The sequence below is a fragment of the Fukomys damarensis genome, unplaced genomic scaffold, assembly GCF_012274545.1.
Source record: "Fukomys damarensis isolate Sample0158 unplaced genomic scaffold, DMR_v1.0_HiC HiC_scaffold_4, whole genome shotgun sequence".
NCBI lineage: Eukaryota > Metazoa > Chordata > Mammalia > Rodentia > Bathyergidae > Fukomys > Fukomys damarensis.
This window is the reverse complement of record NW_022900916.1, coordinates 43,470,261-43,485,120: the sequence shown is the minus strand read 5'-3', so window position 1 is coordinate 43,485,120 and position 14,860 is coordinate 43,470,261. Positions and strand designations below refer to the sequence as shown.

The 14,860-nt window shown below is 34.8% G+C and overlaps 1 protein-coding gene and 1 long non-coding RNA gene across 23 annotated transcripts in view; one reads left to right on the top strand and one right to left on the bottom strand.

Annotated features, from left to right (window-relative positions):
* Cadps2 (calcium dependent secretion activator 2) overlaps window positions 1-1,482 on the bottom strand; it is a 554,060-nt gene extending 552,578 nt beyond the window's left edge. For 8 of the 21 annotated variants that reach the window (XM_010635375.3, XM_033758059.1, XM_033758063.1 and 5 more), the window contains exon 1: window positions 1,133-1,481. In XM_010635375.3, coding sequence (XP_010633677.2) covers window positions 1,133-1,153 — 21 coding nt within the window. In that variant the 5' untranslated portion in view covers window positions 1,154-1,481. Of the gene's footprint in view, window positions 1-1,132 lie in introns of all 21 variants that reach the window. The other 13 variants (XM_033758047.1, XM_033758048.1, XM_033758050.1 and 10 more) reach the window with 3 other exon arrangements.
* A 340-nt stretch (window positions 1,483-1,822) lies between these two features.
* LOC104869948 overlaps window positions 1,823-14,860 on the top strand; it is a 60,021-nt gene continuing 46,983 nt past the window's right edge. Inside the window, exons 1-2 of one of the 2 annotated variants that reach the window (XR_782407.2) lie at window positions 1,823-1,964; window positions 2,816-2,894. This is a non-coding gene — a long non-coding RNA (uncharacterized LOC104869948). Of the gene's footprint in view, window positions 1,965-2,458; window positions 2,529-2,815; window positions 2,895-14,860 lie in introns of those variants that run through there. The other variant, XR_782408.2, reaches the window with a different exon arrangement.

Here is a 14,860-nt window from a genome sequence, read left to right as displayed (position 1 = left end):
TGGCAAAATAAAGTTTGGACAAATGAGAGTAGGAGGAGGGTTTGGGGAGGGAGCAGGAATGTGTAAGGAAGGGGTAGGGAGACAATTATATTTCAAAAGTCACTACAAAAGATCTCCAAAGTTCTGAAAGAGATGCCTCACATGCTGAAGTTGCTATTTCACAAAAGTACTAAATGACCATGCATCTAGGTATGCCTTGAGCAAACTACAACCTCGCTGGGTCTCCACCTGTTGGCACAAGCCAGAAGAACTCTTACAGATGTCTACAGAAACTTCAAGGTTCAGCATTTTATTAAAAAGATCTTCTAGACAGTTTCTCCAATTAGGGTAATTTCAGTCATTACCTTTGTCTGCTACAGAACATCTGAACACTGGGGTCTTGTTTTAAAACTAAAGTTGGGAGTATGTCATCTGACACAAACTCCTTATCTCTTGGAGAAAGGCAAATACAAAGCATTTGCAGTATCCTTTGTTTTCCATCAATAACTAGGCTTCCTTAGGCCTGTCCAGACCGGGAATTATTTCCCCACAGCCACTCCACAAAGCTGTACTCCTTCTTCAGTGTTTACATTTGATGTTCTGGTTGTGTGACAAAACAGGAAACTTACAATTTAACTTCTTTTTTATTCACCAAAGAAAATATCTTTTCCTTTGCCTCAGTGAAGATATCTCTTTACCTAACAGAAGAAAAGTGTTCAAGTTCTAGCTGTTTCACACTGACCCACAATAAAACCAGCCCAGCCAAGCAATAGCACCCCAGGTTTTGGCGGAAAGACAGGAATGCACCCCCGGTGTTAGCAATTAAAGTTGATGGGAGTTGCATTCTAATTTGGCCACTGCTGAGCCTGACCAGGTGAAATTACTATTACAGGGCCGGCTCTGTGCCTCTGTCTGGGTCTAAGGGAAGATGAAGCTGACAGTCCCCGTTGGCGCCGGACGGGAGAGAAGACGTCCCCGCTCTAGAAGGCCAAAGCATCATGCTGACCCCAAAAGATTTCCATGCCACCAAAGACTACCAAAATTACAGTGCCCTGCCTTTCACGGCGGAACTGCTGGCCGGTGCCTGCACGCTCTCCCGGGAGAACGCCGCGGGGAGAAGTGGCCGCAGGAGGCGCCCAGTCCCGCCACTCACCTTCTGCTGCCGCCGGGCCATGTCCGTGGGCTGCTTGGCGTTGAAGGGGTAAGCGATGCACCGCACCACGAAGACGTAAAGCTGCAAGCGGATCCTGCGCTCTTGCTCCTCGTCCAGCTGCCGCTCAGGCTCGTCTCGTCCCTCGCTGAGCCCCGAGGGCCCCGGGCGCCTCACACACGGCGGATGCTCCCGTGGGTCCGAGGGCGAGGCGAGCCGGAGGGCAGCGGCCACAGAGCGAAAGGGAAAGTGGCCAGGGCTTTCCGGACACGTCGAGTTGGAGCCGAGAGTGTTTCCTACCACCAGGGCGCAGGGGGCGGGCAGGAGCTCAGGAGTGCGGAGGGGGGGCGCCGGGACGGAATAGGCGGAGTTACCATTGCAAGTGCAAGTACCCGAGTCCAATCACAGTACCCCCACAACAATAACAAAAAAGAATGAGAAATTCTATACATTCTTAGGAAAATGGATACATAGTGACAATATACTGAAAAGGGAAATAAATAAGCACACATATGTAAATACTGAAGAGTTTCTCTGATGTGAAAAAATAAAATAGTACATAAGATTCTAATGAGGTAATAGCCCATGGAAAAGAGAAAGAAAAGCGCTAAAGGTAGGGAAAGTGCGAAGGGTAGGGAAAGGTCATAATAGAAAACCGGCCGGGCGGCTGGGTGCCCCGGCGCGCGGTTTGCTAAGGCTGAGAGCTGCTGAGCTGGGGCGCTAAGGGAGCGCCCACCTGAGGCGGTCCAACTGCTGTGACCCCACTACCGGGCGTCCTTCTCTTGCACAGTTCCCAGGGAAGCCGGGGGAGAGGAGAGCAGTGCCCTAGCCCGAGGTGAGGGACATCGCTCGGACCAGAACATAATGCCTGAGCGCTGAAAAGTGGGACTTGGGCCGTTTCTTTGAAAAGTCTCCCGCCTTCCTCTGCTGCTATTTGACGCTCTGTCGAAGTCTCAATTATAAAAGTCCCCTGAGCTTACGTAGGAGGAAAAAAGAGAGCGGCTTTCTTTTTAAACACTTTTATTTCTGCAGATGCATAAGCGAGATAGTTTATGTTTGCGAAATGACGCTCTGATTCAGCTGAGACGCAGCTTGATTATTTTCTGGCTTAGGATGCCATTGAATGAAAACAGGTTATCTAATGTAAACATACAACGAATATCTGAGCATCTGCCTGGTGTCCGGCCAGCTCTGTTAGCTTTTGGCCGAGCCCGAGTTGGATGGGGCAGACAACGCACGGTCACTGTCGCCCCTCCAGTGGGCGTCACATAGCAGCACCTGCAGCCTGCCTCATCTGTGCAGATATTTCAGTGCCAGAACCACCTAGCAATTTCTTTTTGTGCTTCTGTTACTTACGTCCGTAGTTCCAACAGAGAGGAAGAGCAGTGCATTCAACAAGGTAAGAATGTGCAAGGACCAGGCTCGCAGGGAGATGGAGCTCAGAGAAATTAACACGGGAAGAAATTAAACGGTCACTAGCTCTGAGCTGCACAACCCAATGGCCAAATTGCAGGTATAGCTTTTTCAAACCACTTCTGCCGTTAGACACAAAACAGAAAGACTTTCCTTGTGCATTTACTGACATTCTCTCTAGATGGGGAAAAAAGGAGGAGGTATTTATTTCAAGGAGGCTTACTTATTTTTCAGTCCTTAACTGGTCCTATAATAACAAAAGATCTTCCCTAGGAGCCTGGCTGCATGCTGAAAGCTGACTGCTAAGGAATAAGATATGGCAAAAACCTATCTATTCCAAGACACGTAAACAGTAAGTGACAATTTTATTCATTAGATCCTAATACCTGATGCTTATATAACATTTTATAGTTTGCGCAATTGTATGAAATTATTTACCTAATACCATCATCAAAGTAATTTTCCAAGGCAGGTGATACTCTTGTGATGGCCCTTTGCACCAGATTCTGCACTAAGCTCTGTAGATATCTTATCTGAGTTATTGTTACTCCCATTGTACAGATAAGGAACCTGTGCTTATAGAACTAGTGACTAATAGAATAAGAATTCAGCATAGTTCCTGCTTTCAAATAGTGTTCTTTTCTACTGCAATTTTCATTAATTAACAAATTAGTATACTAAACATATGTTTATTGAGCTGATAACAAAAGAATTAATTCCTAGAAACATGAGTACAATTTAAATATAGTACCTCTATTTTCCTTTTCTTTCCATCCGTGCTATCTCCAAGCTATAGGATCCCATGTGAAAATATGTAATGAAATTTTAAATAGCATGTGCAGTGTTTTAATGAAGATGAACATAATTTAAAAGACATAATTTAAATATCCAAAGGACAATAAAGAGAATGTTTAAAATTTTCATTAAACATACATTGCTTTAGAAACCAGCATATGTTGAAGCTGTTCTAGCATATTAGAAGAACAAAGTACAGTTATTAAGAATGTTATAGGTTAATGGATGACAAATGAGAAAAGTATTGTCAAAAAAATCAGTATTGAAATTATAGTTCAACGATTCAATCAACAGCTGGGAAGAAAATGGTGATACTGTGAAAAAACACTTCATTCAGGCAATAGTAAGGAATGGCTTCCAGGATCTTCAGCATATTTTGAAGATGATTCAGAGATGAAGTGAGTGAGGGCTTTGTAGACAGGAGGAGCAGCATTCACAAAGATAGGAAATTGTTAGCCACATTAGAAAGCTGCAAGTAAACCAGCCTGCCTGATGGAAGGATACATGTGAAGATGTGGGAAAAGAGATGGGAAAACAGGCAAAGAAAGATGCAGCCTTGGATACTGTGCTATGGATTAGCCATATCCTGCAGTAATGAGACACAGAAGAGTTTTAGATGAGGTAAGACATACTGTGATCAGTAGGTGTTGAAAGACTACCTGCAGCAGTGTAAGGGTGGGGTGACCAAGAGGACCTTGCTAAGGAACCGAATTTAAAACAAGGGACAGCAGGAAGAGAAAAGCTTGAGATGGACAAAGAGAATAATGGGCTACTTAGGGTGAACTAAGGGAAAACGTCAATGATAAAATAAGACTCCCAGAATATAGTAACTTGATTAATAGTAGAGGAAATATGGCCTTCTAAGGGACAATTTGGGGGAATCATTAAATTATTGAGAAGCTTATGCAACATGTCAGAAAAATCCTAGACAAAATGGAAACCTGCTATTCAAATCTGGACAAGGATATCAATGTATTGGTGGTAGTTGAAGTGACACATGTGAATGATAAGGTCCACACAACAGGTAACGTGTTCAAAGTGAGACGAGAGGACAAAGTAGGACTCTGGAGAACCCTTCTTGATTTTTTCCCATATAAAGAATGATCTGTACAAAACTAAAATGAAGACCTATTTGTTAGCAATTAATTGTACTCTAATAATTTTAATTCATGTTTTCAGTTTTGTGCTTATGCTGATGTTCTTGCAAAATGTGTCCCTTACATATTCCATTTTCAAGTGATTATAACATTAGTTGATGCTCTGGAACAATTGATTAAATGATGTCAACAAGAGACTGATTAGTTTGTACCATTTTATAACACATACAATACACTTGAGCTTATTCAGTGATTCATTTTTACTTTTGCAAAGGTGAGCATAAAAACAAATTGAAGCTATACTGCTTTTTAATGAAACACCTCTAATGCTAAGTAAAGATGGATGCAAAGTAATAAAATATAAAATGTGTTTTGGCAATGATATGTAAGGAAACAGGTTTGTGACCTAAATACCCATGGGTGGGCTATTTTCTAGTTGAGAGTTGATTTGTGTATTTGACCTGCAAGGGAAATATTAACTTTTTAAAGTAGTAAATGAAGTCATTCTTTCATTAGACAGATGTGTTTGGGGCATCCATTATAATTTACATACTTTTCTGATAAAAACAACTTAGCCCCTGAGAAGATACACATGAATCAGATATGAGCACAAAAGGAAATAATTATAGTAATATATGTTCCTGTGATGTTAGAGAAGAAATTCTCAAAATATCCCTTATGTGTTCTGGAAATAGACAATATTTTATCTTTTGGGAGTGGACTGTATAGTTGTAAGCAAAATTATTTTACAACAGAGAGGAATCATTTTCATGTCAAAGGAAGGACCTGTTTTATATTTAGGAAGCCTGTCAGTTCAAAACCTGATTCATCAAATTAGTGTGCATTTAGAAAAGTAAGATAAAAACAAAAATTTTTAAAACATTAAGATGAGTATTCCTATCTTCTAAGGTAATTATCCTCTCAAAAGTTTCATTTAAATTCCATTTCTTTCTTTACTCAGCATCTTTTTCCAGTTAGAATCTGAGTCCTCAAAAGGAACCGTTCTGAAACCCAACATTTTTATACCTAGTGGGTGAAAATACACTCGAGTTACTGTGAAACTTACAGTATCAAAGTGAAATATTTTAAAAGACAATCTGATATGTAAATATTTCTCAATGCCAAGTATGTTACTATTTTTATCATTGCTTCAGTATGAAGTTTAGTTTTAGTCATAGGAGTTTAACAACAAAATGTAGTTGCAAATGATTCTGTGCATTTATTTAATGAATTTTTACAAGGCCCAGAATTTATATATTATTAACCTTGAAACAAACTAAATAACTCCCAATTAAATATGATATTTTGTTAAGATCTCAGATATTCAATAATTTAAATAGGAATATTTGACTTCAAATAAAAAGCTATGATCTTTCAGGCACTAGTAACTTCTTGGACATTCATTAATGTTTGATTATATCTGTTATTCTTTAACTTTTTATAGTGTAAGAAATTTGATGGAAATAATCAAAAGCAAGTTGTGTTGTGAAGGGTAAGGAAGAAGAAAACTTACGAGCACATTGTGACCTGTGTATTCAAAGTGCCCCAAGGAAAATTTTGCATTAATTCAAGATACATTTGTGTATGTGATTATTATGGTCGTCAGTGAAGGAGATATTTAACTAGAAGAGGATGTTTTTATGTTAAATATTGATAGAGCCACAAACAATGTGAGATTTTTGTGACAACTATTAAAATCTAGGAATAATGCTTATGAATAGATAAAGCAATAAAAAACCAGAGCCTTTTTCTACCCTCCAGCTTTCCTACTTTTTGTACTTATCGACCTTATTGTTAAGCACATTTTCTACCAGTCAATAACATGTATTGAGTGCCTGTTTTATATTAAGCACTACACTAGGTTGCTGTAAAGAGAGAATTGCATTGATTGACTAGGAATTCAACCAATGTCTTAGGAGTTGAGAGTTCTACTACTGTGAAAAATGCAGTATTTCAGTAATGGTGCTCAAGGAAACAAAACTAAAGTAGAGTTTTTATTAGAGAAAATGATAAGGAAAGTAAAAGTGACATTCAGTGGAAAAAGTAAAGCTATGTCTTTGCTAGCTAGTAAAGTGTTACTTTGTAAAGTAGTACTCTAGTATTATTTTAGTGGTCTACAGTAATTATCCTCATACTTTTTGCTGTCAAGACTTATCTTCACCCTTAGAAGTTAATGACCCCACACAACTTTTGTTTGTATAGACTATATTTATAGATGTTTCTCACATTAGTGAAATAAAACTAAGAAAAATTTGAAATACCTATCTAAAATTTTAAAACCTGTTATGTACCATAAATCACATATTTTTATTAAAAGTACTGTATACTAGGATGAAATGTTGAGTGGCACCACTTTACACTAAAAATCTCTTTAAAGTCTGATTTAATAGATTCTTCACAGGTTCTCCATTTAATCTCTTGCTCTGCAGTGCTTTGATTCAAGCAAATGAAAAAAACTAGGTTTTTCATGAGTTTTCACATGAGTATATTGTTTTAAAAGGAAGTATTTTTAATAGCTTTTTATATGATTATGGATATTATGCATATTCTTCTTTAATATTACCCAAAGCAACATATAGTAGTCTCTTAGAGATCAGATACAAAATGTAAAATGGAATCTATATCAATAAACTTCTTATTAGGTTATATTTATTTATTTTTTTTTTATTGAGTTTATTGGTACATTTAGGGATACAGTACAGTTACATTCATTGTTGGGATCATGTACCTTTACATGGAAAGTCTTGATTCTCATTTTTTTTCCCCTTACCTCTGCCCTCCCTTCACCCCCTCCTCCCCTCCCCATCTACAAACACTTTATTTTCATCTTTTCATTCTCTCACATTTTTTTCTTTTCCCTTTTTGTTCTTCCCCTACTTATTAGGTTATATTAAAAAATCTCTTAGTGTATTTTATACTTTGAATGAAGGTTTTATGTATACATGATTTTGTCATGTCATTTACTGCCCCTTTGGAAAACACTGTTTCACTGAATTATATAGATGTTCCAAATGTTGGCATATTTTATTATATAATACAAAAAAATCACTTTGTCACTAACCACCAATCTCATGAAGACTCTTAAAGTACAGGAAAACTATCAAGCCCAAGAGTGATGGATACAAGTTTTCCAAAACTATAATTTTCACTTTTGAACTTGAATTTTATCTCTCGCAATAATACTGTTAGTTCTTTTCACTAAGGTGACAATCTTGCTTCATTCCTCTTTGAAAAATCATCAGCTGAATATCCAGGGCTGAGTGATTATAGTTTGTTTCTCAGTTCTTCTCTCAAGTAAACATAGGGTTCCATGAAACACCAGTTAGTCCGGCTTACAACAAACATGCTTCTCCATGAGAAGTCATATTTCATTATCAGAAATAATTTGTGCAACTCTTCAAATGTGACCTCACAGAATACTTTTCACATGCACCTAATTTTAAAAAGTGCATCTAATAATCAAGAGTTAACATAATTAATAATGGCTATTGCTTAACCTGACTCATTGCTGAGTGGACTCCCCCGCTCCTGCCCTATGTACTACTGAAGAATGCATGATTCCTAGCAATGTTTTGGTTCACAGCCTTGACTAATAACAGCTGCCCTGGCAGTTTGGTACCATACCTGCTGCAACATCAGTTCAAGGTCAACACAAGAAAAAAAGACAAACAATGGCCTAGGGCACTTATGAAGATAACCTTGTAAACTCCCCCAGTGGGTTTGATTAACCCTGAGATTTGATTACCACATTTTTAAGAACCCCCAGTTTTTAGGTTATAACATTAATTTTACTATTGCACAACAAAAACACTGGTATTAGTCAACAAATATTTATCTCAAATATTAATCTTTCTGTCGGATTTAAAGATAAAGTAGATATTATACTTCCTTGAGCAAATATATCTAATGGATGATATAGATTTTTTAAATGTTTTCTTTTCTAGTTTAACTGATCAGATATCTGACTTTTCATGAATAGTTACATAATCTGTCCTTTAAAATAAAAACATTGTATTAAACTAATAAGTTTGTTCTAATATTAATAAGTAAATTTAATTTTTTACCTAAAAGCAATTCTACATTTGGTAGCCTGAAAACTTTCATAGATCATTTAATAGAGTGATTTGAATCTGAATGTGAATATTGTGTTATTATCTGAAATTTCTTTTTTTAAATTAAAATATGCCTGTCCATATCTGAGAACATAAGAATATGTATACGGTATGGCTGGAATTTTTCAACTTGACATTACTTTTCTATTAATGTGAACAATATGGGAATAAATTAATTTTACTAAAACTGTAACAAGTTTATATCGGAAACAAAATTTAGAAATTTATAATTAAATCAACATTTTATAAAATATGATTCCTAATGAGACATTATTAAAACCAGTGTACTATTCTATGGAGATAAAGCCAGCATGTTACTGCTTAAAAGTCAGTAAAATAAAAGTAAGAATCATTTTATTCCTGTTGCACTTTTTATATAATTTAGTTCTGGGGTGCGGGGTATGACTCAAATCCCAATAGGAGTGGGTGAATGGTGTGTATGCAAGAGAGAGAGAGTATGAATGACAGAGAAAATGAATCTATTGTAAAAATTACTAATTTTCTCCACCACAATACTATTCTTGCCTTTATAATTAAGTCCCATGTTTTCACTCATCAAAATTATAAACAAAAGATATAAATGTTAAAATAAAAAGAATATTAAACTCTAGGGAATCCAGAAATTCCTAAATTTGTATATGAAATGAATTATGCCTATGTACTATTTTCTAAAAAGATGGTTCAATTTTTTTTATCATGGAAAACAAGACTCCAAAAAGTTAAGAACCATTGTATCTGTGTTTTGTATAGAATGGATAGATCATGTAATGCCTCAGGTCCATATTTGATAACTAAGGTAAAATAAAGATTGAGGGTGTGAACCATATGAAATTATGCCTTAAGAATTCACTGAAGATTTCTGTTCATCAATTTTTTCCATAACCTCCTAAAATTGGGTATATGCAATACATTAAAATGGTTTAAAATGGCAGAAAGTGTTCACTTTAAAGTATTTTTATCTAAAAATCTGAAAAATAAAATGGGCATAAATAATTTATGGAAATAATTAAATGCTAGATAAAACAAAAATTATATAATTTCAGCAGATAGTTAAAGCAATCGTATCTAAATTTCTCAATACTTAAAAAGTATGGCTGATGGCTAATAAGAACATTTCTACTTTTCATCAGTTCTCTAGTTTTAGAGCATCTTTGCAAGATATTGCTTAATGATGTTCTGATGTCCTATAGAGACTGACAGTATACTGGACCACATGTCTTTTTACTTTACAATTTGGAAATTTGTATTATAATAACAGTTTATTTTCTTAATACAGCCCTGCATTTTCAAATGGAAAAGAGAATTAAATTCCCCATTGTGCCCCTGTGTACCACACTATCACAAGAACATATGTACACAAATATGCACCTATATATACACATCAGTTTTCTCTTGCTACATTAGCAGATTCTCATCTAATGCTTTTTGTTGCTATAGCTTTTCCATTCTCAAAAAAAAAAAATTTGTACTTCTGATTTTTACAAATATAGAAATATCCATAAGATGGTGCTATATCTTTAATTTGGTCAGATGCTTGAATGTTAAATTACATTTACCACAAATGGAATCAAAAGACTGAGTTAGAGTTCTATGTTTAGTAAGTCATGTGCTGCCCAGCTAACAATGTAAGTGTAATCCAAATTTTTAAAGATACTTAGTTTTCACATATTATATAATGCTAAATATCTTTGTTCCAGATCTAGTTGCCAGTAATAGGTTTGTAAAAAATGAAATTCTGATTTAATTTTCTGAAGAATAGCCACTTTGCATATATCATATGAAACAAATGAAGCAGTTGAATTATATGCAGTATCAATTTATACCAAGGTCAATGTAGACTTATAAAGTCCTTTGAATGACCCAATTTGATGGAAATTAAAAATGACATTGCATGCAAGCACTTCTTTTAAAGCTTTAAGTACTGTGTAGGAATTAGCTACATAATTTTCTCTTCCTAGTGAGATTATTTTTTCTGTTAGGGAAAGGTAATTTAAGATATGTTAATTGTGCAATGTACTTATAATTTGGCATGATGCAGTCAGGAGATAATGTTTCACTTTTCATTTAATTATTATGGACAACGTTAAGTGTAGTCAAAATTTAGTAAGTAGAGTGTCTGAAAACTGGTTATGGTCTTTTATTTTTGAAATGAATAATCTTTTGTCAAAAGAATAGAAAGATTTTAAAATGCAGGTGTCAAAAATTGTTCATGAAAGGAAATATTTGGAGTAATAAAGAGTAATAATATTTATATAGGTATAACCAAGGCAGGGACCAAGTGCTGATCACATAACTACATGGTAATCTCAAATAGAATGATGAGCAAAATAGATACATTTTTTTTCCCTCATGAAACAAAGTTTAGGAAAGAAGACAGCTATTAATTTGAAAACCACACAATTAAATACATAATATATGCTGAAATAACTGTGATAAAGTTAAACTTGTGAGATGCAAAATGTAGGACAGTTTTGAAGGGCCCAAGGCAAACATAAATTTGGTTAGTTCTGCATTCCTTAAAAAAAGGCAGTTGCTGGAGTCTACGGAATTCAAGCTAGATAGTGAGGAGCCTTACAGATCATATAGTAAAGGTTTTGGCCTTTATCCTAAGAGCATGGATGGATGTTAAGTATCAGAGTATATTCATATGTTTAATTTTTTATTATAAAATTCACTCAGGCTGTTCTGGAGAGATTAGAAGGCAAGAGTAAGTGAAGTGGAGGAAATGAAATGATTGGAAAGGCTATAGAATATAACTGAAATACCTTGATGAAGAAATGGATATTAGCCAACAATGAAAGGACAATGTTAAGACTGTATCCCACATTTTTTAGTTCATGCAACTTTGAATTTAAGAAATTATTTTAAATAAAATTTTGTTTTAAAATGCTGGGGATCTAGCTCAGTGGTTCCATTGCCTGTCTTGCAAGTGCAAACACCCAAGTTTGATCCCTGGTACAAAAAAAAAAAAGATTCATTCATAGGAAAATGGATACATATTGAGGATATACTCCTAAGTGAAATAAATAAGTCACACATGTGTAAATACCAAATAGTTTCTCTGGTGTGAAAAACTATAATAGTACATAAGATCCTAATGAGATAATTGACAATGTGAAATAGGAAGAAAAGGGCTAAAGGTGTATGGAAAGTGGGAAGGGTAGAGGAAAGGTAATAAGGGAAAAGAAAAAAATATGAGAAAATGCAAAAATGGAAATAAAGTGTTTGTAAATGGGGAGGGTAGGAGGAAGTGAAGGAAGGTCAGGGACAAGGGGAAAAAATGAGAACCAGGACCTGTCATGTAAAGGTACAAAATCCCATTGATGAATGTACTGTATACCTAAAATGTACCAATAAACTCAATGAGAGAAAAAAAACTTGTTTTCAAAAATCATACTTTAGTCTGTAGCTTCTTCATACCATGGATATTTAAGCAGTTCAGTCCCTTTCTCTTTTGAAAGATAGAAGTCCTTACCATTGTGCTAAAGTCTCCCCAATTAGATTTGCTTTTGTATGGAGTCTGGGGGCCATAAAATTAGGTAATCTTTGGTGAATAAGGCAAACTATCTTGAATACCCTGGATCCTATTGAGAAATGCAAGATATGAGTTATACTTATATTTTTATTATTCAAGTCCTTTCTATGATTGTAAATATTTTTTCAACCCTGAATTATAAGTATATATTCTATGGATAGAAACAATAGATATTCAAGAAGTAAAATTAAGGAATGATTATGATGAAAATCTATACCAAAACTAATTAGAAAATTGATCTTTCTTTCAATACTATGGTTAGCCTATGATTTTTTTTTTTTTTTTTTGTACCGGGGATTGAACTTGGGACCTTGCACTTGGGAGGCAGGCGACAGAACCACTGAGCTAAATCCCAGCCCTAGCCTATGATTTCTAACACACTAATGACTCTGATAGATTACATTGCTAGCACATTTATATGAAAGTCGGAAATTGTTCACAATTAGCACTATTAAAAGATTTTAGTTGAGACAGAAGCAGTTTCACTCAGAACATTCACAAAAATATCTATCACAGTGAGATACTCATTGCAATGAAGGATACCTAAGTAAAATGCATTGTTTTCAGATTGTTATTGGGTTTCTTGTTGGTAATGCAGTACTATTCAGATGCTTCAGTTTAGTATTTTAACGAGAAAGTTTGCGATGGAAATAACTCTAAGTAGAGCATCACAGAAGTTTTAATATAAAAGGCAGCTTATGTTATAATAGAAATTAGAACAAGTTAAATAACATTTCTAGTTTGAGTTTACCTGTGACTTGGCATGAGAAACCAACTGTTCATCTAAGCTAACCCCAGGCTCTTAAAATAGCCCAGAATGCTGTGTCAATCAAATGTAAATTCTTAAAAGTGAGACATATCATTAATCTGTATCTGACTTTATCTCAATAAAGGAAAAATGATAAATGGACATTTTCTTTCTAACACAGTGACCTAATTTTCCAATTGAGATGTTCACTTGGCTGTTTTCTGAACTATCAGTATTATAAAGCTATTTTTAAACTAAATAACAAATATTAAATTCAAATAACTCTGCAACTCATAAAACATTCTGTAGACCAAAAAACATTCTAGTATAAGACTTAATGTTAGTTTTTATAGAAATTAGTTTGGATATTATTTTTTTGCATAGTAGATGTAGAAAATGAAGTTACCAATTTGTACATATCGAATCCAAATCTGTTATAAAGAAAAGTGACTTCCTTGATTTTTGTCAAAAATAGAAATTAACTATTTCCCTATCTCTGAATACGCTTTGTGGTTTTGAAATTTATGCACTGAGGAAATTGTTCAAAAAGTATTCATTCAATTTAATTTCCCACATACCACATACTACACACTGTTCTAAGTATTAAAGGTACATCAACAAAGCACCTTTTAATCGCACATTTAAAATTTTAAAGGACTTTTGAGACTATATATTTTCATTATAATATTATAATGAAAGCAAAGAGATTAAAATGATTTGCCAAAACAAAAATCAGGTTCTCAAATCTAGACCTTACAACTTTCTGATGATTTATAAAACTTTACTTCGCATCCAGCATAAATCAGTGGTCTGATTAAATATTGGTAAATATCTCAGTTACCTAAGTGTCTATACTAAAATCATAGATCTCTCTCTCTCTCTCTCTCTCTCTCTCTCTCTCTCTTGTTAAATGTAGTTCATGAGTGGTTCTTATGGTTGTTATTACCCAGTTTGCATTTTATACTATCATTATCACTGACTTTACTTCTATACCCAAGGTGACATATTTGTTGCTTTCAATTGGTTTTCTCTATATGCCACTATCTGGATTTACTTGCTACCCATACCTGAAGAACCAAGCACTGGGCCAAAACAACTGCAACCTCACCTCTCACATAAAACAAAATATATGCAGTGTTCCACCCAACAACAGAATATACATGCTTTTTGGCTGCACATGATAATTTCTGCAAAGTAGACCACATAAAAGCTAATAAGGTATACTTAGTGTAAATGCATGTTATTAGATCATAGTACAGTGAAACTAGAAATCACTGGCAAAGGAAATCACATAAACTATGCAAATGTATGGCAATTAAACAATACATTTTTGAATAATCAATGAATCTCAGGAGAAATTAAAGAAAAAATAAGACATTTCTCAGAATTAAATGGTAATGCTAGTATAATACTACCAGAACTTGTGGGACACATTAAAAAAAAATCCTTCAAGGACAGTTTTATAGATGTGAATGCCCACATCAGAAAAACAGAATGAGCCCAAAATAAATAACCTAATCATGCGCTTCAAAGACCTAGAAAGACAAGAACAATTAAAATACAGAGCTTGTGAAAGGAAGGCAGTTGCAAAATCAGAGCAGAAATCAGAGAAATGGAGACCAACAAAGCAATCCAAAGAATCAATAAATTGAAGAGCTCCTTCTTTCAAAGAATAAAATAGACAAACTCTTAGCCAATCTATCAAAAAGGAAAGAAAAGAATCAAATTAATGCAATTAGAAACGAAAAATGTGAAGTCTCAATGAACATCACTGAAATCCAGAAAAATTATTAACAACTACTTCACAAACCTGTATGCCAAAAAATTGGAGAACTCAAAAGAAACACAGAGATTCCTAAATACATATGAATTACCAAAGCTGAACCAAGAAGAGTTAAAAAAATCTTGAATAACAAACTATGAAATTGAAGCAGTAATAAAAACCTACCAATTAGCAAGATAACTTCAGGAAACCACTAATGTAATACTCCTCAAACTCTTTAATGAAATCAAGAGGGAAAGTATACTCCC